Here is a 22627-nt window from a genome sequence, read left to right on the forward strand (position 1 = left end):
GGAACAAGCAAATGTCCATAACTTCTTCCGGGTCATCCGGAAGTGACCCTAGGCGGAACGGTTGCCATGGCAGCGGCCGGGCAAGCGGCTGGGCTGAGGGAAGATGGCGGTGACGGGTTGGCTGGAGAGTCTGCGGGCGGCAGAGAAGACGGCGCTGCTGCAGGACGGTAACTCGAGCACCCCGCGAGCACCCTCGTCCTTTCCCCCAGCGTCCGGCCCTCCTCTCTGGCGCCTCCGGAAAGGGCCTCGGCCCGAGACGACAGGGCTGGAAGGTCGCGGCCTCCCCCTAGGGCAGTTACTGCATTTGCGGATGAGGAAACTGAGGCCCAGAGAGATGAGGTGACTGGAACACACGTCTCTGGACACCCTAGTTTGCTGGACACCACCTCACTCCGCTCTGAGTTCTGTTACTAATAAATAATAATTCTTTTCACGTTCACTGTCATTTGCTCCTCACCGCTGTCCCGAGAGGTGGTTGGTTTTGACCCTATTTTGCAGAAGAGGAAACTGAAATCCAGGATTTTAGATCGGCCCCAGCTCCCCCAGTCAGTCAGTGGTACAACTGGATCTTGACCTGGGATCCCATGAACCTCAGTCTGGAGGTTCTGTTGCTGAAAGCAGCCTGGTATCATAGAGAGGCAGGACACCGGGGCTCTAGTTAAGGACTCTGCCTTTAATTTACCGTGGGCTTCCCAGTCGGCCTCTTTACTTGTTTGAACCTCATTTTCCTCATCTGTAAAATGAGGTGGATGGATTACCTGTGTTGTCTCTGAGGTCCTTTCCAGCTGTAATGTTGTTTGTAAGTGAACCTCTAAATGTTCCCTGGGTCTTTAGAGGAGACAAAGCAACCCCCTACCCCCACCTCGTGCTGGTCCTGGAAGAGGTGGGCACAGAGGTATGGATGGAGTTCTGACTTTCTTCCACCCTAGGACTGGCCAGTGCTTCAGGGTCCCTTCCTGGACTCACTTGGCAGCCAGAATGAATTCGGTCTGAATTCCTGTAGCTTTCAGGAAACCGGCAGGGACTGACATCCACAGGCAGAGGCCAGTCAAGAAAGCGTGGAAATTGAAGTCAGCTGGTCATTTGCTCATTTATTCATGCAGTATTTAGGGATGCTTTTTACTGTGTGTCAGGTTGTGTGCTAGAGCAGATAGAAAGAAAAAGACATGTCCCAGGAGTTCACATAGTGGTCAGGAAAAAAATGTAAATAAACAAAAGCGTGTGTGTTAAATAGAGGTTGGACTCTTCTATAAAATGCTATGAGAGCACAGAGGTGAAAATGATTATCTCTTTGAAGGAGGACCTGACAGAAGAGGTGATGTTTATGGGTCCTAAAGGATGAATAGTTGTTTGCTAAGTGGAGAAGAGGGGATAGTTATTCCAGGAAGAATGACTCATGTGTAAAGGCACAGAGGTGTGAAAGTATATGGCTGATTACTAGGGGCATAACAAAACATTTAGTGAGGCCGAATCATTCACCAGTCATAATATCTCCCTACACTGTGTCAGGTACTAGGTGCTAGGATGCAAGAGTGAATAAAAGGACGCTTTTCTCAAGCAATGAGGGGAAATGGTGGAAAATGAAGGGAGATTGCAGATAAATTGAGGTATGTTGTGATAGATCTCCTATGCCAAAGATTCTGAACATTATCTCATAGGACAGTGGGTTTTGTTTTTATTTTAAGAAGTACATAACATACATTTACCATTTTAGCCTTTTTTAAGTGGACAGTTTTGTGGCATTAAGTACATTCACATTGTTATGCCACCATCACCACCATCCATCTCCAAAACGTTTTCATCTTCAGCTGAAACTCTATACTCATTAAACACTAACTCCCCAGTCTCCTTATCCTCAGCCCCTGGTAATCACCGTTCTACTTTCTGTCTTTATGAATTTGATTACAGCAGGAACCTCATATAAGTGGAGTATACAATATTTGTTCTTTTGTGACTGGCTTATTTCACTTAGCATAATGTCTTCAGAGTTCATCCACATTGTCGCATGTGGAAATGAGGAAATGTTGCATGTCGCTTGAGGAAATTTTGATTTCCTCCCTTTTTAAGGTCTGAATAACATTCTTCCATTGTGTGTATATACCGTATTTTGTTTATCCACCGGTGTGTCGATGGACACGGGTTGCTTCCACTTTTTTTATTGTGAATAATTACTGCTGTGAACATGGGTGTACAAAATATCTATTCTAGTCCCTGCTTTTACTTCCTTTGGTCAAAGGACAGTGTTTAAACAAATATTTCATCAGTCAGGACTTCGTTAAGTTTTTTTGTGAGTAACATCACAAAACAACATTGTTAGTCCCCCCACCAAACCAAAACCAAAAGAAAGAAAACAAACAAAAAAAGCCAGATGTGTGTATATGCCTTGTCAAACCTCTCCTGTAGATTTACCCTCCTAATGTGTATGTGAGTGGGCATAGGATGCTTCTAACTTCCCGCCAAGAATCACTTCTGTTGCTAATGAGAACCCAATACACTTCTTCATAATATATTCTTCATAATATATTCATAAATAATTTATGTTCATTGTGGAAATAAGAAAAATAAATAAACAAGTCACTGGTAATCTTACCATGCAGAGATAATCACAATTGACATTTTCATACAGAAACTTCCATATTTTTTCCATGCATACAAACTCATACATTTATATTTTTTTCTTTCACCAAAATATCACAGTAATAAACTTAAAATTTTTTTTTTTTTTTTTTTTTTTTTTTGGTACGCGGGCCTGTCACTGCTCTGGCCTCTCCGGTTGCGGAGCACAGGCTCCGGACGCGCAGGCCCAGAGGCCCTGGCTCACGGGCCCAGCTGCTCCGCGGCATGTGGGATCCTCCCGGACCAGGGCACGACCCCGCGTCCCCTGCATCGGCAGGCGGACCCTCAACTACTGTGCCACCAGGGAAGCCCTAAAATTTTTTATATTCACATACATATGTACACATAGAATAAATATGTATTAGAATAAAGTATAGATAAATATTATATGATCTTTGGTACGGGAGGATATTCTAAGCACAGCTTCTGGATAATAACCACAAAGGAAAAAACAATTGACTGTGTAAAAATTAAACACTTGTTTGGGAAAACCCACCTTAAACAAAGTTAAAGGGCAATTAAAACTGAGAACATTTGCAACATATATGACACGTGCTTAATATATACAAAGTTCAATCAGATTAGTAAGAAAAAGATGAATACCCAAATAAAATAGGCTAAGGCCTAAACAGGTAATTCACTAGAAACATGAACAAAAAACCCTTGGAACATTGTTCATCCTTATAACCTTAGAGCCATACAGATATCCTAGTATGGTTATTACAGGATCAACTTTGGCCTCAAGTGAGTTTAAGCCTGGGCTGTCATTTCCTAGCTTTATGACCTTGGACAAGTTACATGACCTTCAATCCTCAACTTTCCTTACTTGTGAAATACAAGTACTGGAGGCACATAGGATTATTGTGAGAATACATGCAATAAAACATGTAAAGTGCCTGGCCCATAGTAAGCACTGCATCCTGCCTTCACTTAAGACTAGACTCCAGGGGAGAAGAGAGTCAGGCCAGACACCCTCAGCTACTCACAGGGAGCACCTTATACCCCACTCCTGACAGGACAACCTCTTACAGCTCTAGGAGCCAAACAAATAAGTAAGGGTGGTGTAACCTAGGGGCCTACTGAGAGGCCCTGCAAATGTGGGGGTGAGTTTCCCCAGAATACAAATTCGGAATGACTCAAGGGAGCTATGTCTCAGAGGAGTGAATGGACAGTGAAAAGGCTTGGTAGATCAGATAACAGTTGCAAGTTTTGGCTAGTGACTCCTTTAGCTGGTTAAGGGCCTTGGGGCTCTATTCATCAAGCATACGTTAGGTACCTGTCTACTGGGCATTGGTACTGTTATTAGTCTCACTGAGGAGCCTACCTATATCTACTTACCTATCTGTAAAAATAGGGGAAATTATATAGCCACTTTTAAGAAAATGCTTAGTATTATATTACATAGGTTGAAGAGCTGGTCTAAGAGACGCCATTGGGTTCTTCTGTTCCTTCAATGAAAGATGAAGCAATGTTCATTCACTCTCTCAATCAGTATTTAGTTGAGCTCCTAAAATATGCCAACTACTATACTAAGTGATAGGAAAACCATAGGTAGGGGGGATAAAACCCCTCTTAACCTTAGTAGAAAAGACAGGCAATAATCCCAAATCACACAAATACGTGTAAAATCATACCAAGGTAAATGCTGTAAGGAAAACACACGGGGACTAACATCGTGTGGCTGTGTGATAGGGATGGCCTAGTGGTGTACAGAAGAAGGCAGAGCGAGGGCACGGCTGGAGGGAGGCCTTGGTCGGGAAACCCAGTTCAGTATCCTGAGCACATAGGCTTGGTTTTAGGAACTGGGGAGAGAAAGATAAATATGATATCATTCTTGAAACAGATGCTTTTAAAAGTATAGTATGTGATAAATGCTCCACTGTGGATATGAATAAAGCACCAGGGAGGCATAAACAAACAAGTGATGAATTTTGCCAAGGTGGTTAGGGGTGATAGTTTAGGAAGATTTCACAGTGGAAGTGACATTTGAGCTGGATTTTGAAGGGCAAGGAGGAGTACAGCAGTTGGGAAGAAGTTTGGAGCTATTGCTGGTAGAAGAATCAGCAGAGTAAAGACATGTTCAGAGAAAGCTTAGAAAGGAAGTGAGTCCCAGGACATGTCCTAAAGTAGTGGTGGGCAATGGTTGGCAAGGAGTTCATGGGAGGCTCTGGGAAGGTTTTTTAACATGCCCAAGGCTGTTAGTGTTTCCCAGGTAGATCTCTTGACCTGCAAGGCCCAAGGCAAGAGGAGGCTCAGGGGTAAGGCACTCTCTTTTTTTGTTTTGTGCCTAGGGAGAAGGAAGGTGCACTATTTGTTCCCAGATGGGAAGGAAATGGCCGAAGAATATGATGAGAAGACAAGTGAACTACTTGGTAAGTGACGGGGCCCCCAGCGGGCCATTAGGAACACTTGGGGTGACCTAAGCACAGGTAAACACGCATAGCTGAGGCTTCAGGGAGGATCCCAGCACCACATTTGGAAGCTCAGGGAGACTGAAGCCCTTGAGGCAAGATTGTTCCTGAAAATAATCTGAGGTCAGGGCTGGACACCAGAGATGAAGTGGGCATCCGCTTGACCAGTAAACCTCACTCCACCCCCAGACACATGAGAGAGTGAGTAATTCTTCTAAGGTGGGAATGGGCATGTAAAGAAACCGTTGGGAAAAAGCTTTACAGAGAAGGTGGAATTGGAAGTAAGCCTTGAAGGCTGAGTAGTGGTAAGGGCAGGCTTTCCCTGCAGTTTTTTTGCCTATTTTTTGTTTTGTTTTCTGAAGCCACATCAGGAACAAACAAGTATCAGAGGCGCAGCTTTTGACCTTGCCTCAGAAGTGGCTCTATTAAATATGTCCTTCATTTTGGAGAAGGTCTGAATCAAAGGGAATAGGAGGTAGAAATGGTGATTTTGCAACACTGTCACTTTCATTCCTGCAGCCCTTTTCCTCTAAGAATACGCTCATGTATAGGGGCCGTAGCTCAGATTTCTGGGAATTATTTGATTTGTTCATTCTCTGTTCTCAGGTATGCACGTCAGCATTAACCGACTTCCCAGAGCTAGGTGGCTGGTTCTTTGACCCAGGGCCTGAGGCTGTCAGCAGTGGGAGTTGGTCTCTTTATTAAATTTCACCTGAAATGCTAAGACCAATGGTGGAATCATGGGCTGGGTTATTTTCTTGTCATTATTCTTGACTTTAATTTCTTCCTGGGCCTGATCGACAGGTAGTATTGGCGAGGGAATTTCTTTTTCCCTTTTTCTGACAGCTCATAAATGTCTAGAACCGACAACACGGATTACACTGGTTTGCATTCTCTTAGCCTCCAGTCTTAAAATATGTGTCCTATGCATGTTCAGCCGCAGAGTGAAGTGTTGATCCCTTCTTATTATGAGCTGCTTGGGTTCCAGTCCCAATTGGTTTAGTCTGGTGCTATTAAAAATCTTGATGTGTTTAGCATATGACACTGATTTGGTGGAAACCAGTACAGTAGTAATATCCTCACAAACCATTGTAATTTATAGCGCTCCCAGGGGGTGACAGCCTTGGAATGCCTAACAGGGTTGAGTTTATGAAAGCAGAGGTCACGTGGGCTGACCACCACCATCATCAGGCCAGGGACTAGCGGCAGCTCTTCTCCGCCAGCCCGCAGCGTCACCTCTCTTCTCCACACAGAGCAAATAAGACAGCTGTTGGGGCTGTGGCTGTAAAACAAACAAATAAAACCCAAGGCCTCTTAGTTGTGCTTGGACATGAAATGAAAATGAAAAAAAGTCCAGGTCCCTTCATTTGTAGCATTCCACATGAACTTGTCATTTTCCCTCTTGGCAGGTGGAGAATAGACAGTGGCCTCCAAACTCCTTTTTCTTAAAAGTAGAAATGGAGGTTCAGAGGAGAACGTTGTCTGACTAAAGTTTACCTAATAATAGCAATACTGTAACTTTTATTGGGCGCCATGCTAAGTGGTTTACATGAATCAACCACATTACAGCCCAGTGTGGTAGGTTACTGCTGTCTTCATTTAACAGTCGGGAAAAATGGAAGCTTCAAGAGGATAAGCACCTTGCTCAGAATCACACAGCTGGTTAGTTACAGAGCTAGGATTTAAGCCTAAGTCTGTCTGATGAAGAACCCATGCTTTAATCCACAAGAACATTCTGTTGGGAGTTGAGGTTATTTAATCCTGTTTTCTTTTCTTACTAAATCTTGTTCTCCCCAGAATGACCCGGGTAGGGGCTGGAGGGAGCAGGACAGAAATGGGCGGCAAGGAACACCCCACTCAAACCACTGGGCCCTTTGAACAGCTGATCCTTTTCTTACCCGTCTCCAACCACCCCACCCCACCTCCGCCAGCTTGCAAAATACTGTTTGTTTTTCATTTTTAAGTATAAATAATCCCAGGGCCTGAACTGACTTTCATTTGTGCATTCTTTGGAGCAAAATATGGACGGGGTTTTTGTGGGTGTAAATGGGAATAGTTTCCATTTTTTCAGCTAATTATACAAATTGGATAATTGGCCAAACTGGTTTTCTGTCCGAAAATCCCAGAAAGTAATTTACAGAGAGAATTACCAATAGTACATCTGTTGGGTTGGAGCTCTTCCGGTCGGTGTTAATAAGCATAGTAGTGTCATATTTTTTTTCTATCCTCTCAATGCTATTCATTCCCACCCCCCACAGTGAATGCTGTATGTGTATTCATAGAGGAAAAAACTGAAGGGCCCCATAACAATGATCGGAACATCAAACCAGCCCTAGAAGAACACAGCATGTCCAGGGGGGCAGAGGCTGAAGGGCAGGCCGTCCCCCAGCGATTACATTCGGATTACCGGCTTAATCTGCTTTGGTATTTGACCGCCAGCCTAACCACCCCAGGCTGCATTTGGAGGATATTGAGCACTTTCATCCCCAAGCACTTCACCGGCTTTATAAATGACCCACTCGATTCCCTTCAGCCTCCTCAGGGATGGGACGTGGCAGCTGTTTAATAGCCACATAGCAATGTTGCAGTGTTTTAGGGCAGAAAAGAAGAATCCTGCATCCAGTTTAAGCTGCAGGGAGTATTTAGGAAAGGGGAATGTAATTATCCACATTGGAAGTGGGCCAGGGCTTGGAGCTCTGGGGAAAGAGGCCTTTAGGACCTCCACTTTCCAGCCCACCTGAAAGATGGGGCCTCCTTTCAGCAGTCTGGGACATCAGCCTGCTTCCTGCTGACTTAGGAAAAAGGCCGCAGGCGCTGCCTCCTTCATATAGTCCCCATCAGACCCTTTACAGGGTCATTGAAAGTCTCCTTTCCAAGGACTGGCCCTGGCTCAGCCGGGAAGATATGACAGCGTCCCAGGGAGCTGCCTTGCACACACCAGTTTGGGTTTAACATATAATCAAATCAGAGTGACAGCAGGTAGAAACAGTCTTCTGTTGCCGCAGGAGCTGTCCTTGAGTTCAGGAACAAAGACAGGACAAGAAAGACAAGACAGAATGTATTTGCATGTGTGCATTCATGCCCACGTCCATGGGAGAAATAACAAGGACTTCACCGATTCATTTGTTGGATCTTATCTCACAAGGGAATGAATATGGAGACTTTCTTCATATTCTAACAAATAATTTAATTCCAAGATGTTAAAAAAAAAAAAAAAAAAAGGCAAAACAGCCAAGGGTCCAAATTTCTGTGACCTGAGTGGCTTTCAAGGTCAGCAGTAAGGAAACCAGTAGCTGACTTTCCTCCTCTTTAGGGTACTCCTTGGGAAGGTTTCTGTTCCAAACCCAGTATTCCATGGATAAAAGAGTAGACAGGAAATCCTGGTATCGGAATTGCCTCTCCTGGCCACACTGGCATCGTGCCTCAGGACACATGATTTAACAGGGTCCATGATTACAGGACGCCTCACTTATCCAGCCCCAGATAGTTAGGTGTTTTTCATAAATTATCAATACATTTTCAAATAATTGAAGCTTTTCCTTTAAATGCTAAAATATAAAAAAGAAATAGAGCTACTTTTTTTTTAAGTGAACCTTTTAAAATATCATATATGCTTATTGAATGTTTATAGAATACAAGTTAGCCTTTTACTAATGATTCAAATTCTGGTCTTGAAGTTAGGAGACCTGAATTTTAGCTGTGGTTTTTGCAAGTTAGTGTATCTTTCTGAGCTTTGGTAATTCTTCATACTCTCCCCTGGAGAGTGGTGGCAAGGGTTGAAGGAGAGCAGGCAGGGAAGACATGCTGTTTCCCATTTGAAAAATACAGGTATTGGACTAGATGCTTTCTAAAGGAACCTCCACCTTTAAACTCTGTGATGACTGTGTTCTATTGTATCGTAATCCCGTCAGGGTCTATGGATGTTTGTTTGTCCTCACACCAAATGGTCCCACATCCTTTTTAGTTCTGTTGCTGCCCTTGATGTGAGCTATCCCGTCATGCTGTTGTCAGTATGCCTGGGAAAAAATTAATTTCCTGCCTTATTCTACACATAGCATTTTATACATGTCTCAGTGAGAATCTGGGAGTGATCTTTCCTACAATAAAGAGTGAGATACATGGGTCTTGTCACAGGAAACCGCCACTTCGAGGCATTTGTCGCTTCTGAATTTGCAACTGTGAACACTGCAACCCAGAAGGCTGGCTTCCAGTTAAGCGAAGTATTACATGAATAGATTTGGATATACTTCTGGTCACAGTCCATTCACTTAAGAGAGAAGAAGTATTTGTGAGAAAAAGAAAAAAGTTGCCTTTAAAGCATATTTCCAAGTTTTACTCTTCCTTATTAATTTGCATTGTAAACCTGGAAATGTGTTTCTAGGGAGAGTTTTTGGCCCTGAGACGTAATAAAATCACACTGCAGAAGGCACCAGACCTTATAAAAGCACATATTAAAGGGAAGATTCGAATTGTGCAGCATACTTTTATGTTCAGCTTGTGTGCCTTACTTAGAGCAGTGAGGGTGTTTGGGTTTGGCACAGCTGCCCAGAAGGTCTCAAAGAAACCCATCCTGAGAATCGCATTGTAGCTCTCACCCGCCCCCCCGCTGCCCCGCCCCGGCCCAGAAAAAGGAGCAACTGCGACAGGACGCCAGGCACTTTCTGAGTTGTTTAGCTCCTCACAGCAGCTTCAGGAAGGCTACTGGCCTGGAGCAACGCTGGGACTGCCACCCGGAAGACCCTCATTGCTGCGGGCAGGGAAGGAACAGAGGGGTCGCACTCAGGAAAGCCCCCTGTGGCCGTGGGCGTGCTGACAGCAGTCACTGTGACAGGGCTGAGCAGGGTTCCTGAGCATCCCAGCAGGGGCTTTCAGTTAGTGTCTACTGAATTAGTCTTTTCACTTAGAATTTCCATGAAGTATGTGGCTTAATTGAAAAAAAAAATCTTATGCAAACATCTGGGTTGTAAAATAGAGATGATTATTTGCATTATAAAAGGATGAATCCACTCTACAAAAAATATACATTAGATCTTTTATAAATAATGCATTTAAAATATGGTGTGTGCCTAAAATTTCCTGTAAATATAACTCTGGGGCTTTTGTTTTAAGCCATGTACACCTGAGAGAGTGAATTTCTATATTTGGACTTTCTGAATCATGAGACAAATCTGCCTATCAGCTTTCACCCTCTTAATTCATTTTTCCTCTGCCCATTTTTAGAGGGAAAAATGCATGTCAGCTCACACTTTTGAGGATCCACATTTTCCCTGTTACTCGTAGCTACCCTTTTCCTAACGTTCACATCTTCCCTTTGCATGAAGTCACACCTGGGGGTTTCTAAACTCTACTTGGCGCCTTTCAGAGCTTTGTTCTAATTCCTTTTGTCTGGGCACCCATGATATGGGCTTTACAAGTTGTCTAATATTGAAATACTCTCCTGAGATTTCAGAGGTTGTGAGGTCCCTGCTCAGATGGATAAAGCCAGTGTACAAGCCTGTAGCTCCCACTTTTATCCTGTTCCAGTTCCCTAATGTGATATTGATGATTCAGCAGAAAGAAGCAGAGTACCTTTCTTCCCCATAATCCCACTGCTTCCTTCTCTCCTCAGTGAGGAAGTGGCGTGTGAAGAGTGCCCTGGGCGCCTTGGGCCAGTGGCAGATTGAGGTGGGAGAGCCAGCACTCCCAGGAGCAGGGAGCCTGGGGCCTGAACTCATCACGGAAAGCAATGCCAATGTATGTCTGTCTGTCAGGTGTCCTGGGGAGGCTGGGGGAGTGGGCTGCTGGCCCTTGGGGGCAGGTGCCATGTCTTGCTCACCTCCTCATCTCCAGCGTACCCACCGGGACACAGTGCTCTAGAAATGTTTGCTTGAATGAGTACCCAAAGGGTTTGGGCTTAGTCATCCCAGGGCGAGGGCTCCAGGCCTAGAATGTCACAGCAATGGCAGTATCAGAGGGGAGCTGTGGGGAAGAGCTGAGGGTCTCCCATTGTGCCCCTTGATAGAGCTTTGTGGAGGGGGGAGCCATTCTTTCCCACCCCCCTCCAAGAATAGTCCTCAAGTTGGCTTTGCCTTCTGCAGCCCATCTTCATGCGCAAGGACACCAAGATGAGTTTCCAGTGGCGAATTCGAAACCTCCCGTACCCTAAGGATGTCTACAGTGTCTGTGTGGACCAGAAGGAGCGCTGTGTTGTCGTCAGAACAACCAACAAAAAGTAAGTGGCATGGTGGGCACCTGCCTGCTTGTGTATGAGCAAGGCGGGGGTGGGGTTTGACCTGGGGTTAGGGCTCAGATGGCTCCCCACCTCAGAGGGCAGAGAAGCCTGCTGTCCAGCTCTGAGGGAGGCAAGAGGGCTTCACTAAAGCCCTGTAGTAGGTGCTAAAAGCTGAAGGGCTTTCTCTCTGCAGGACCAGCTTGAATATTGTAATCAGTTCCACCAGGGCAGGGAAATTTGAACAATGAGTATCTGGCCCAGTACTTGGCACAGACTGGGGCTCAATAAATATTTGTTGGATGAATGAGAGGATGAGGGAATCACCCGGCCATTGCCTTGTGATCTTAAGTGGTTCTGCTGTAAGGTTATTGTGCCTTGACCTCTGGCTGGATCCAGTCCATGATGAACTTGGCCTGGTAACATCACTGTTGGAGCTGGCAGGGAGCCATGGCCTGGAAGGTGCACCTGTCTGAGGTGGCAGTTACCGAACTTTAAAGTACTGGTCTGGGAGCAGCAAACCTATCCCTCCCTGAACTGAGGGACAGTGAGGCGGTGCTTTGGCCTCTTGGAAGTCTCTTGCATTATGTTTCAAAGGGGTTACTAGACTTCCTTTTGCTCCTCTTCTCATGGTCTGCTAGGGGAAGGCAAAATGTGGGGTTGAGGGGACAGAAGGTGACCAAAGTGGAGATCTAATCCTGGCAGGGCTGCTTCTGGTCTGATCATCTTGGAAATGCATTGATCTCGTTTGGGTTTCTGGAGCTCTGACTGATCACAGGAGAAGAGAAGAGCCCTGTGATGACCTGGTCGTGACCTGAGTCAGAGGGACTGCAGAATAGGACCAACTCCCATGAAGTGGATTTGGGGCATTGAGATGGGAGGTTTTATGAGTTACTGGTCCACAGACTGTGAAGCCACCCAACACGTCTCAGGGGGTGCTAAGCTTAGGCCAGAGGTGTCCCCATCCATCCACTGGTTTACAAGCAGTAAGGAGGACCCAGCTATTTGTCCATCTTCTCAGGTGGTGTGGTGCCAGCCTCCCGTCCCATCTCCCTCAAGGTCCATGATGCCCACGGGGAAGCAGCGTGCCTCCCAGGCTCCCCTGGTGCAGCCCTGGGTTCTGCCCTCCTCTGTGACCCCCACACCCTCTCACTTTGGCAGGGTTAAGTGGTGGGGAAGGGGTAGAGATGAATGAATTAATTTCAGGATTATTGCTGTACACGCAGCCAGCAGCCCCTGAAGTGGGCCTTGTCTATAAATACAAAGTCATAATAATAAGGATTTGCGTTTATAAAGCACTTTGAAGCCCTCAGATAAAAGGCAGTTTATTCCTGTTATTGTTCTCATCATTAACAGGAGTCAGTGCCTAAAGTGGAATTTAGCAATTTCAGACAACAGAGAAATTGCCTTTAGGAAAACAAACTCCGTGCTTCAGCAAACATTCCCTGGCATAAGAGGCCCTGGGTCCAAACTAGGAACAAAAGTGCTTCTGATAGCACTTGAATCTGCAGCCCAGCAGTTTGTGGAGCTGGCTGCTGCCTCCCTTTTGTCCCCCAGAGGTCACTGTCGAATACAGATATCCAGCAGAAATGTGATTACCAGGGAGTGAGAAAAGAGAGGCTAGCTAGCTCACCAAAAAATTCATCTGCAGGCAGATCCTCTGGGTCCCATCTCCTGTGCGTATTCAGCCATAGGTGGCGCTCCTGGCCAGGCGCTCCGTGGCCAGAGGCCCACTCCGGCGCCCAAGGCAGGGGGAGACATTTTTGAATTGATGGGTAGGCCAGGTGGGAAGGGAGTAGTGCCCCAGAGGGAGCAGGGCCGGGATTGGATTCCCAAAGAGGGGAGAGGAGTATGTGAGTGCCCACTTCAGAGCCTACAATGAGATCTCAGGTTCAGTGGCCCAGCCTGGCTCAGCACAGCCTTCCTCAGGATCCTCTGCTGGGAGGAAGGTGAGAGAGGTTGCTAAACCCCTAACAGGCTCTTCCTGAGCCTAGTGGCATTTTCATCTTCTACCTGGAGTAGAAGATGTCCTATACCTTTACTACCCCTGAATATACAGAACTCAATAGCTATTCCTTTGAGCAGTGTTTAGCTTTTTCAAGATACTTTAAAAATCTGTTTTCTGATCATCACACCATCCAGTGGCAGACAGGGTATGTATTTTTATTCTTGTGCTATATATGAATGATTATGTATCTATAAAGTCAGCATGATGAACTGACTTACTGAAGGGATAGTTAGTGATGGTTTCAGTGCCCAGGCCTCTTCAGTTTCCATCACACTGTGGCTTTTCTGATTTGACTTCCTTCACCTGGAGGTTCCATGCCTGCCCCGATTCTGATATTCTGGATTTGGATTGTGGTTACCAGTAAAAGCCAGAGTTCCTTTGTCTATACCTGCCTTGTCTCTGAATAACTGGGTTGGCCATTTCTCTTGAAGGAATTGATTCCAGTGTATTATGTCCTTGGCCCCAGGTAATAGCAAGGGATGAATCAGGGAAGGAAGAAAGTGCTTTTCCAGGATCCCATCGTGGCAACATCTATTCCCAATAAGAGTGTTTGTGCAGAAAGAAGGTTCTTAGCCTCAGCCTAGAAGCTAGCAGCTATAAGTGGAATGAGCTAGGATGTGGAGTAGGAAGATGTCCGCTTGAATCTGGCCTCTGCCACGTATTACCCGTAGCATTTTGGGCAAGGGCTCCTCATATATCATAGGAGAATACTCATACGTACATCACAGATTGTTTGGGGAATTATGAAATCGTATATGTACAAACACTCAGCCCCATGCCTGGCCTGAAGCAGGCCCTCAACAATTCTTTGAAAATTAGAACCTGAGGAGAGCTTGGCTGATTTGACATCGGTAATGCTAAAACACTGTGGGAGTGTTAATAGGCCTCTCTAGAAAAGAGGATTCTGTGGTCAAATAACTTTAGGAAACTCACTTTGGTAGGACTTCTGAGTGCCTTTAGTATGTGAATGTGTGCTGTGACTCTCTACGAGGGGCTACTGTAGGCAGGGGTGACCAGTTTGCCTGGAGTGTTGATGTTTAAGAAAGAAGGGGAGATTTGCCGACTGATTCTCTAAGGGACGGACTGGCTAGAGGCTTCTCTCAGCCACTCTGGCCGAGCCTGTGTGCAGGTGTGCAGAGCACCCACTGGAGGTGTGTGGGGCATGGCCCATGTGACTCCACAGCCATCCTGCTTCTACTTTCAGCCTCCTCCAGAGTCTCTCTCTAAAGGCCTGGCCTCTTGTGCCCTTTCTCAGTTCACTAAAAGGGAGAATGGGTTGGGAAAGGACTGGGAATTGGGAAGGGGAGACAGCAGAGAGAGAGTGATAGGGTGCAGTGGATCATTTCTGAAATAGCCAAAGTGAAGGAGCTGTCCTTTTGGCACAGCTTTGAGAGAGGTACAGAGTTGGCCTGTTCCGGTCCCTTTGACAGTGACTTAAAGTTCATCTAGGGCAGCTCCTTTATTTTTAGAAAGGAATTTGGAGGAAGAAACTGAGGCCCAGAAGTTAAGTGGCCTGTCCAGAGTCACAGGACAGGGCCAAGAGTCCTCCTGAGAGCCTTTGCTTCCACGTACATCTTTTGGACACTTTTACATTCAGAAAGGAAGCCCACTCTGTGTTAGAGGGAGTGCCCAGGAGACCTGCAGGGTGGCTGGGTCCTGGGGGAGACCACCCCCCATATCTGCCCCATCCTTGGACAGATGCAGGGAACCTAGACCAGGTGGTCTGTTACTTTGAGGTGAGAATGTAGAGCTATTGGGGGGGGGGTCAGGAGATTGAGGGGATTATCGCTGTAATAAGGGTATCTCCCTTTACCAGTTTTATGACTTGGGCAAGATACCTAACTTTCCTGTGCCTCAGTTTACTCTTCTATAAAAGAGGATAACAGAAGCAACCGACCTGAGAGGGTTGTGTTGAGGATTCAATGTGTGTTGAACAGGGCCTGGCACAGATTTAGCATTTATAAATGTCACCTTTCACTGTGTGGCTGAGACCAAGGACAGTGAAGGCAGGTGAGAATGGGCGTTGTTGTGCATCAGCAAAAAGTCCAGGAACCACCACACTATAAAGGCTTAGCTTTCAGCAGAAACACAGGGTCTCCTCGGGCAGCGATATGGCCTGTTTCTTCTTCATCCTTAAATCCCCAGCTCATAGCTCAAGGTCTGGGACACAGTTGACGCCTAAGAAATGTTTGCTGCCTACCTAGGGCTGCCTGAGGCTGAGCATTTGGACTTTTCCAGAAGCACAGTGGGTCCCTCTCCAGTCCAGGTGCTGGTGAGAAAGTGAAGCGTAGTTCTTCTCAGGGCAAACCCCAAGGCCAGGGATGGAGATAAGGGAGTGTGGGCTGCTCCCTGAGGAGAGAAAGCAGATGCCCCATACTCCCTTGAAGACTGCCCATCAGGAGCCCCTGAGGAAAATGGTTTAACCTCAGCCAATAAACTAAATCCATTAGAATAGACTCATAACAGAGCTGAGCCTCCAGACCTACTCTGCCTCCATCCCCCCACCTCGTGAGAGGTGATGGGAGTACAACAGGGAAGCTGGGGTAAGTCATGCAACTCAAGTTCCCTTTGATCTTGTCATTGCTGTTGAGACCAAGCCCTGGGACTCTTTTTCCAGTCCTACTACCCCTGCCTGGGGAATGTGCCTTGACAGTGCCCCTCTGAGAGTACACAGGTGTGTCCCTGTCCCCCCTCCCCGGCACACAGCCAGGTAGGCAGAAAGGATGTCCCCACGTTCTGCGCAGCAAGGCCTTACACAGGCCCCCTGGGTTCGGCTGAGCTGTGTGTGCCCGGCTGCTTCTCTCCCGGTTCTGCTTCTTGTGTATGTTTGCAGGGAAGATGTTAACACTTCCTAACAAGCCTTTGTGTTCATCTAATCTCTGCTGTTTAACCTTTGACTCCCTCCCTATTATCAGTGTCTGCCACCTTTGCTGGCCAGACCAGAGGCCCCAGAAAGAGCCCTCAGCCTGGGCTGGCTAGGAAGAGGATGAAGCCGACATTCCACCCCGGTTTGTAGGCAGATGGATCACCTTTCCCTGGGGCAGAGTTTGGAAAATAAAGCAAACTTGTGGTGCCATTAGGATCCCCCAGCCCCCACTCCTTTTGAACTGTCAGCCTTTAAGTAAACATTCTTTTCCTGCCACGGGTCCCAGCACCTTGGCGGGGAGTGAGGAACCTGGAGGATAGGGGCCCCGAGAGCCTTCACTAAACTGAGGGATTTGGGCAGGGAGAGCAGGGCAGAAGTGCTTGCATTGATGTCAACTCTCTTGAGTCCCCAGGGCATCAGGGCTTTTGAAGTGGACTGGGGGGTACCTGCCACAACGACCAGGCCCCTCTGACATACTAAAAGCCCTATCCTCTCCAGGCCCCTCACTTGAGTTTGTCTGTACCTGTCTGCAGCGTTTCCCTGCCCAGCCCACATACCCTTGCAGCAGCAGTGATGCCATGCCCGGGTGATAGGTCTGGTAGCCACTGGCCAGAGCCTAGGTCATACTTCCACCAAGGAAAATGCCAAACAGTCCTGTTGCTAGAGGTGAGGAGGCCATTGCTTGTGCTCCAGTGTAATAAGCACCAGACCAAGCTCAGGGAACTTTAATCCTGACTCTACTGACAACTGGCTGTGAAGCCAGGCGAGATATTTCACCTCTCTGAGCCTGAGTTTCCTCTTTGGCAAAGGAGGTCAAATTACAGACATCATGGGTTGGATGTTGCTATCTGGGTTTGTTTTTTGTTTTGTTTTGTTTTTTAGTTTTTTGGCTGTGCCGCGTGGCATGTGGTATCTTAGTCCCCTGACCAGGGATCGAACCCGTGCCCCCTGTATCGGAAGCGAGCAGTATAACCACTGGACTGCCAGGGAAGTCCCAGGGTTGTTTTGGTTTGTTTTTTTTTTACTGCAAGGGATCATTAATCTCTGGACTGTCACCTGCTGGTGAGGGGGACCGAGTGTGGTATGTGAAAATGGAGGAGTGGGGTCTCAGGGCCAGCAAAGTAGTCCAGAGCCCCAGAGATCCAGCTTCCTTGATGAGTCACATGGCTTGTTGTCTTAGGGATATTTCTCCTTGTGGATGTACTCCCCTCTCTGACCTACAAGTAGAGTTAGGCTAACAAGGCCTTGAAAGACCCCAAAGGAGGAAAAGGTAGCTGAGGTCCTCAGTAAAGTGCCATGTAAGTGCCAACTGTCAGTCCCAGCTTTCAAGGACAGCCCTAGATGTCCTTATTCTGTTTCTTGTTAGCACACATATCCCATTTTCTTCGGGTTCTGAGGAGGTAGGGCTCACCTGAGCCAATTGTGTACGCCAGGAGTCTTCTTCCACGTGTCTCTGGGAGGACTGAGCTTGAAGTACGAGTCACTCTGACCCCTGGTCTAATCAAGGAATTATGACTGGCCCTGTTCCATTGCTGGACTGGCCATAAGGCCTTTCATTCTTTTCCTTCCAGGACCGCTAAGCTCTAAAGTACTGGCGTTCTAACTGGCTTCCCTTCTTCCTCTTTGGCTGTATGGGGAGAATTGTATAGAAGTTTGGCATCAGAGGGCCTGATGCCCAACTGTTGGGGGTCACTTTGTTGGGTGTTCTCATGGCCTCTTGGTGTCCCCACAGGTACTACAAGAAGTTCTCAATACCTGACCTAGACAGGTATCAGCTGCCTCTGGATGATTCCGTGCTGAGCTTTGCTCATGCCAACTGCACCCTCGTCATCTCCGTAAGAGTCATTCAGACTTCTTGGCCACTATGTCGGGGAAAGGCTCCTTCCCCTGCCCACTTCCCATCCTACTGGAGTCCTCAGTTCCAGCCCCAGCTACTCCTGGGGTGTGCTTGCTAGAGAACAGGCCTGTCTGCCTCAGCATGGCGTAAGCTGGTGAGGGCTCAGGAGGAGCCTGATTTTAAAATCATAGCTGGAAGAGGACAGAGGGTGATGGGGAGGGGTAGAATCCACAGAACTGGGGATCTAGATGGTCCAAAGGCCTACCCCTACCCAGCCATGTGACCTTGAGCAAATCATTCAACCTTGTAGGCCTCAATTTCCTCATTTTTGAATAAAGGGGGTAGAAGGGGCAGAGAGAGAGACTGACTGTGTGTGTGTCTGTGTCTGTCTGTGTGTGTGTGTGTGTGTGGCGGGGGGGTGATGTGACTGAATCATGTCCTTTCCTTGGCTCCATCCACAGTACCAGAAGCCAAAGGAGGTCCTAGTAGCTGAGTCAGAGCTGCAGAAGGAGCTGAAGAAGGTAAAGACAGCACACAGCAGTGACGGGGACTGCAAGACTCAGTAGCGGACCCCTGAGGCCTGCACTTCCAGCGCTGAGTGTGGGTGAGGCTTTTCCTGTAGAGGCCTCTGAGACTTCAAGGCTTGGGCCTTTCCAGCACAGAGGCAGCCTCTTTTCTCCCAGGAGCTGTCCAGGCTCTGTAAGAACTGGGCCTCAGGGCACTCCTAGCCCCTGAGTCGTGGTCTTCTCTCCTGAGTAAAGTAATTCTGAGTCACTGTGGGTGCACTGCCCTCTTGTCCACCTCTGATGCTTCTGCCCCCAGGGAGGGTGCTGGTGATGACATTTCCTTCTCCTCTAGCCTAGGGACCTTCAATATAGAACCTTCCACATAAAGGGAGGTATGGGTCTTAGATGGAGAAGAGGATCAGGGAGCCCTGACCCCAGCAGGACAGGGCATCTTCCCCAACCTGGTTGTATAAACTCAGAGGAAAACCAGGCTGGAAGGGCCCCTGTGCTACCTTACCTTGTAGACCCTAAGTGAAGGGTGAGTGAGGAAGAAGTTTTTAAACTGCAGAAAACCTGGAAACAGCCCAGGATATTAAGATGCTGTGAGTATAAAGCCAGCCTAAGGGTTGCAGCATTGTGGAGTGCTGGAGTAGGGTGAAGGAGGTCACTGCAGGCAGACAACAGCTTAGCAGCCAGGAGCCTTTCCACAGTCCCCCTCCATATCCCACAGGGGACACCCACCCTATCACCAGGGCCAAAGGGGTGGAGGGGGTAATGAGAGGTTTTCCTGAAGAAAAGAAATGTTTGTTCTTTGAGACACTGAGCCATGAGATCTTACCCTTCCCTAGCATGCCCAACCCCAAGTTTAAATCTGTTGTTCCTTCTCCCTGGGGTCTTGCCAGCCAGTGAGGAACCAGATCTGTGAACAATCAAGCTTTATTTCTACAAAATGAACATTTTAGCATGTCTCAACAGCTAGCCTGAGGTTGGGCTGGCTCAGAACTCATTCAAAATTTTGGGGTTCCCTTTGTCCTTTCTTGGTTTCAAAGCAAGACCAGGCCACAGTACCCCAGGAATGAGTCCCCAGCCCAAGAGCTTGGTCAAGGGTGGGGTCTGACTGAGGTGGAGGCTTGTCACAGGGTGTTGGCAGCCTCCCCTCTCCTTCCAGGGAAGGGGCAGGAAGGGACCAACTGGGAAGGCTGGAGCACCTCACCTCACTCTTGTGTTGAGCTGGCCCGGCTCTAAGAAGGGGTGGGCCTCTCTCCCCAGGCCAGATCCTTGCTCTGGCCAACAGGGAAGCGAGGCCCAGCTAAGTTCAGCTGAGCAGCAGCAGGTCCCTTCTTTCCACCTGGTTCCTGAGAGGGATTGCACCCCTGGGTAACCCCAGTGCCCAGGAGTCAGCAGCCTTTATCTTAAGGTGCCTGAGTACCATGGTCACAGGTCTAGGAACACAGGCAGGGCCGGGGAGGAGGTATCACTGCACCCTGCAGGCAGCAGAGGTCCCTGAGTAGCTGGCTTCTCTGGCCCACAGGCTGGGGTGGCCCTGTCACGGGGTTTGAAAGTCCAGGCCATGGAGGTTGTAAGACAACGCAGCGTAGAGATGCCTGGTGGTGAAGCGCAGGCAGTACACAGGACTGCTGAGGGGCGTCGACGTCAGAGGGAAGGCCTGCATGGGAGGGACAGGAGTGGCGAGAGCGTCCCCACCGGGAGCTGGGGGAGCCCAAACCCAGGATTCCCAGGCCCAGTCCCAGGGGACAGGGGCCACTGTAGGCTTCCTCCCACCCCCTCCAGGCACACCCACTCCCAGCGCAGCCCCCAATAACAAGTCCTGGCATCCAGCAGGCCTGTGGTGGGCAGGACGCTTACGTGTAGGCAGGCCCTTTGGCGCCGGTCCCACAGTCGCACGACACCGTAGTAGGAGGAGCCAGTGGCCAGCAGGTGGTTCCCATCCGTCTGCAGGCAGTACAGGGTGCTGTCGTGGGGCTCTTCCCACTCCATGACACACTTCCTGTCCGGGAGGAGGTGATGCAGGGGGAGGTTTGGGGGTGCCCTCCACCTCCACCCCAGCTTCCCCAGCGGCCTTAGGGAGCCACTCCGGCTGGGAGAAAGAGACCAAATCACCAAATTCCTTTAAAACCAGACTTAATGGGGGAAAGCCGCCTCCGTAAAGATCTCTTTCTCAGCAAGTCCCTGGCCCCAGGAAGGTTTATGCCTCGTTTGCGCATCACGTGGCTGCTGTGCGTCACCAGACTTAAGAGGCAAGAAAGGCCTCAAGAAAGCTGGGACAGAATGCTGAGGGACAGCACCCTGATGGCTCCCAAGGCTCTTATCAGGGTCTCGTGGCTATGGTCTCCTGGGTCACAGGACCAGGGCCGCCAAGGTGGGGAGTCTAAGCTTTATCTGACCTTGTCAGCTGCTCTCTACCAGCCCCTGATATAGAGTCTCTGTCCCTCTCCTTTGGGCCCGCCAGGACTGGAGGGAGGGCCAGGACTGGCGTGGGGTTCTCACCACCTGTCCTCCTGCCCGGCACACTCACCGGACACTGGCTCGGAGGTCCCAGTAGCGAACATAGGTGTCGTAACCACAGGACAGGAGTGTGGAAGGGGACTCGTACATGACGTCCAGTACCCCCGCCCCTGGAGGAAAGTCACCGCCCAGGTGCGTCATCAGCTGCCCACTGGAAAGAGAGGCAGGGCAGAGGATGAGAGCTTGTCCCACCCTGGCCCACACACATTCTTTAAACCTTCAAATGGCATCAGTTCCTGGGGAAATGCAGCTCTCCTTCCTGAGCTAGAATTAGATTCCCTTAGGAGGGAGGCCAAAGGAGGAGATGCCCTAGACTCCCACCCCTCTCCCCTCTTCCCAGTCCCTGCCTCTCCCCCAGCTGAAGGCCTCAGTCAGCCACCAGCAGCCCCTCCATCACACCTGCACGCTGGCTGCCTGCCGCCCAGCCACTCCTCCTCAGGACGATGAATGGGCCTTGCTGAAGGGGTCGGCCCCCCTCACACACACACACACACACACACACACACACACGCACACACACACACACTTGGTTACTTTATACGCCTTGATCCCGCAGGTCATGCGGTTCTGCGCTGCCTGAGTCCAATGCCTTAATTCCTGCCTGTAATCTGGGGCTCAAACCTCACTGGGGATAAAGACCACACAAAGGGAGAAGGGGAGTCCCAGGAGATGTTAAAACAAGTAAACACCTTTGTGTCTGGGGAGAGAAATCGCTGAGAAAGCAGCTTAGCAGGCTGGTCCCTGGTGTTCCTGGCCCGGCTGGCCCCCGGCCCGGGGCTAGCACGCCTCTGTGATCACAGCCACCAGCCTGCTGGGCTCCAGCTTGCTCCCCCCACCCTTGCCCCTCTCGGTGGCCGAGAGCAGATTACCGAGAAGAACAATTTCTTTGTGACTGTGTAATTCCCTCCGTGACCGCGGCAGTGGGCAGAGCCCTCGCCCCGATGCCAGACCCCTAGCAACCACGTAGGGGGGCCTCCTGGCCCTAGCAACTACCCCTCAACATCAAGTGTACCCGCTAATTCCTGTGGCTAGGGGACGGGTAGAAGCGGTGAGTTTCTGCAGAATGACTGGGGGGAATGAAGAAGAAGGGGACACGCTCCAGGCCAAATCCCTCAGCTTCACCCAAGAGATGCTGGGCTCTCCCCCGTGACGTGACGGGAGAAACTGGGCTGTGGACACTTCACAGGGACACCCAGGTGAGGGGCCCCGGCACAGATTAGGGAGGACTTTGTGGTCTCACCAGCCCAGCTTCGGCCCAGGCAGGTTTCACCAGAAAGCTTGAGGCAGACGAGGCCACCAGCCACATGTGTGAATGTGGACATTAGCTCCAGTCCTTCTACCTCACACAGACTCTCTGACCCTCAACCTCCCTTCTCCTCAGTGGAGCCGCCATCTTCCCTGAAGGAGTAAAGGAGGAGGCTGTGGGTTCTTTTCTGCCCATGAGTCCTGGGCAGTGCAGTGACCCCCCAGCGAGAGCACTGTTGCTCTCCAGTCAGGGCGGGGGGTGGGTAGGCCTTAAGTCAGCACCCGTGTCCCCAGCCTCCTTCCAAGAGAAGCGCTTCTTCCTCTGTGTGCTGAGGGATCAGACAGAAAGCCTTCTCCCCAGATCAGCATCTCCTAGAGATCACTAACCTCAGCTCCCAAGGCGG

General features: G+C 49.0%; 2 protein-coding genes across 5 annotated transcripts in view; one reads left to right on the forward strand and one right to left on the reverse strand.

Annotated features, from left to right (window-relative positions):
- The first annotated feature begins 59 nt into the window (after positions 1-59).
- On the forward strand, positions 60-18730 carry DPCD (deleted in primary ciliary dyskinesia homolog (mouse)). Of its 2 annotated transcripts, XM_007113655.4 has the most exons (6): positions 60-167; positions 4908-4988; positions 10636-10760; positions 11105-11238; positions 17842-17944; positions 18408-18730. In XM_007113655.4, the coding sequence occupies exons 1-6, from the start codon at positions 104-106 to the stop codon at positions 18510-18512; spliced, it is 612 nt and encodes a 203-aa protein (XP_007113717.2). In that variant the 5' UTR covers positions 60-103; the 3' UTR covers positions 18513-18730. The 2 variants fall into 2 exon arrangements, with proteins under 2 accessions (XP_007113717.2, XP_054936882.1); XM_055080907.1 differs by lacking the exon at positions 18408-18730 and having other exon boundaries at positions 17842-18384.
- Positions 18731-19379: 649 nt separating this feature from the next.
- Positions 19380-22627, reverse strand: part of FBXW4 (F-box and WD repeat domain containing 4) — a 96768-nt gene continuing 93520 nt past the window's right edge. For 2 of the 3 annotated variants that reach the window (XM_028481711.2, XM_028481710.2), the window contains 3 exons: positions 20989-21129; positions 20319-20550; positions 19380-20118 (listed from right to left, as the gene is read on the reverse strand). In XM_028481711.2, the coding sequence (XP_028337512.1) occupies positions 19999-20118; positions 20319-20550; positions 20989-21129 (493 nt within the window). In that variant the 3' untranslated portion in view covers positions 19380-19998. The remainder of the gene's footprint in view (positions 20119-20318; positions 20551-20988; positions 21130-22627) is intronic. The other variant, XM_007113649.4, reaches the window with a different exon arrangement.

The sequence above is a fragment of the Physeter macrocephalus genome, chromosome 20 (assembly GCF_002837175.3).
Source record: "Physeter macrocephalus isolate SW-GA chromosome 20, ASM283717v5, whole genome shotgun sequence".
NCBI classification, from domain to species: domain Eukaryota; kingdom Metazoa; phylum Chordata; class Mammalia; order Artiodactyla; family Physeteridae; genus Physeter; species Physeter macrocephalus.

Bases quoted from the DNA above. Each gene is read 5' to 3' on its own strand.
- DPCD (XM_055080907.1), top strand. From the start codon at position 104: ATGGCGGTGACGGGTTGGCTGGAGAGTCTGCGGGCGGCAGAGAAGACG. The intron at 10,761-11,104 runs GTATGTCTGTCT...TGCCTTCTGCAG, and splicing joins TCACGGAAAGCAATGCCAAT to CCCATCTTCATGCGCAAGGA. The intron at 11,239-17,841 runs GTAAGTGGCATG...GTGTCCCCACAG, and splicing joins GTCAGAACAACCAACAAAAA to GTACTACAAGAAGTTCTCAA.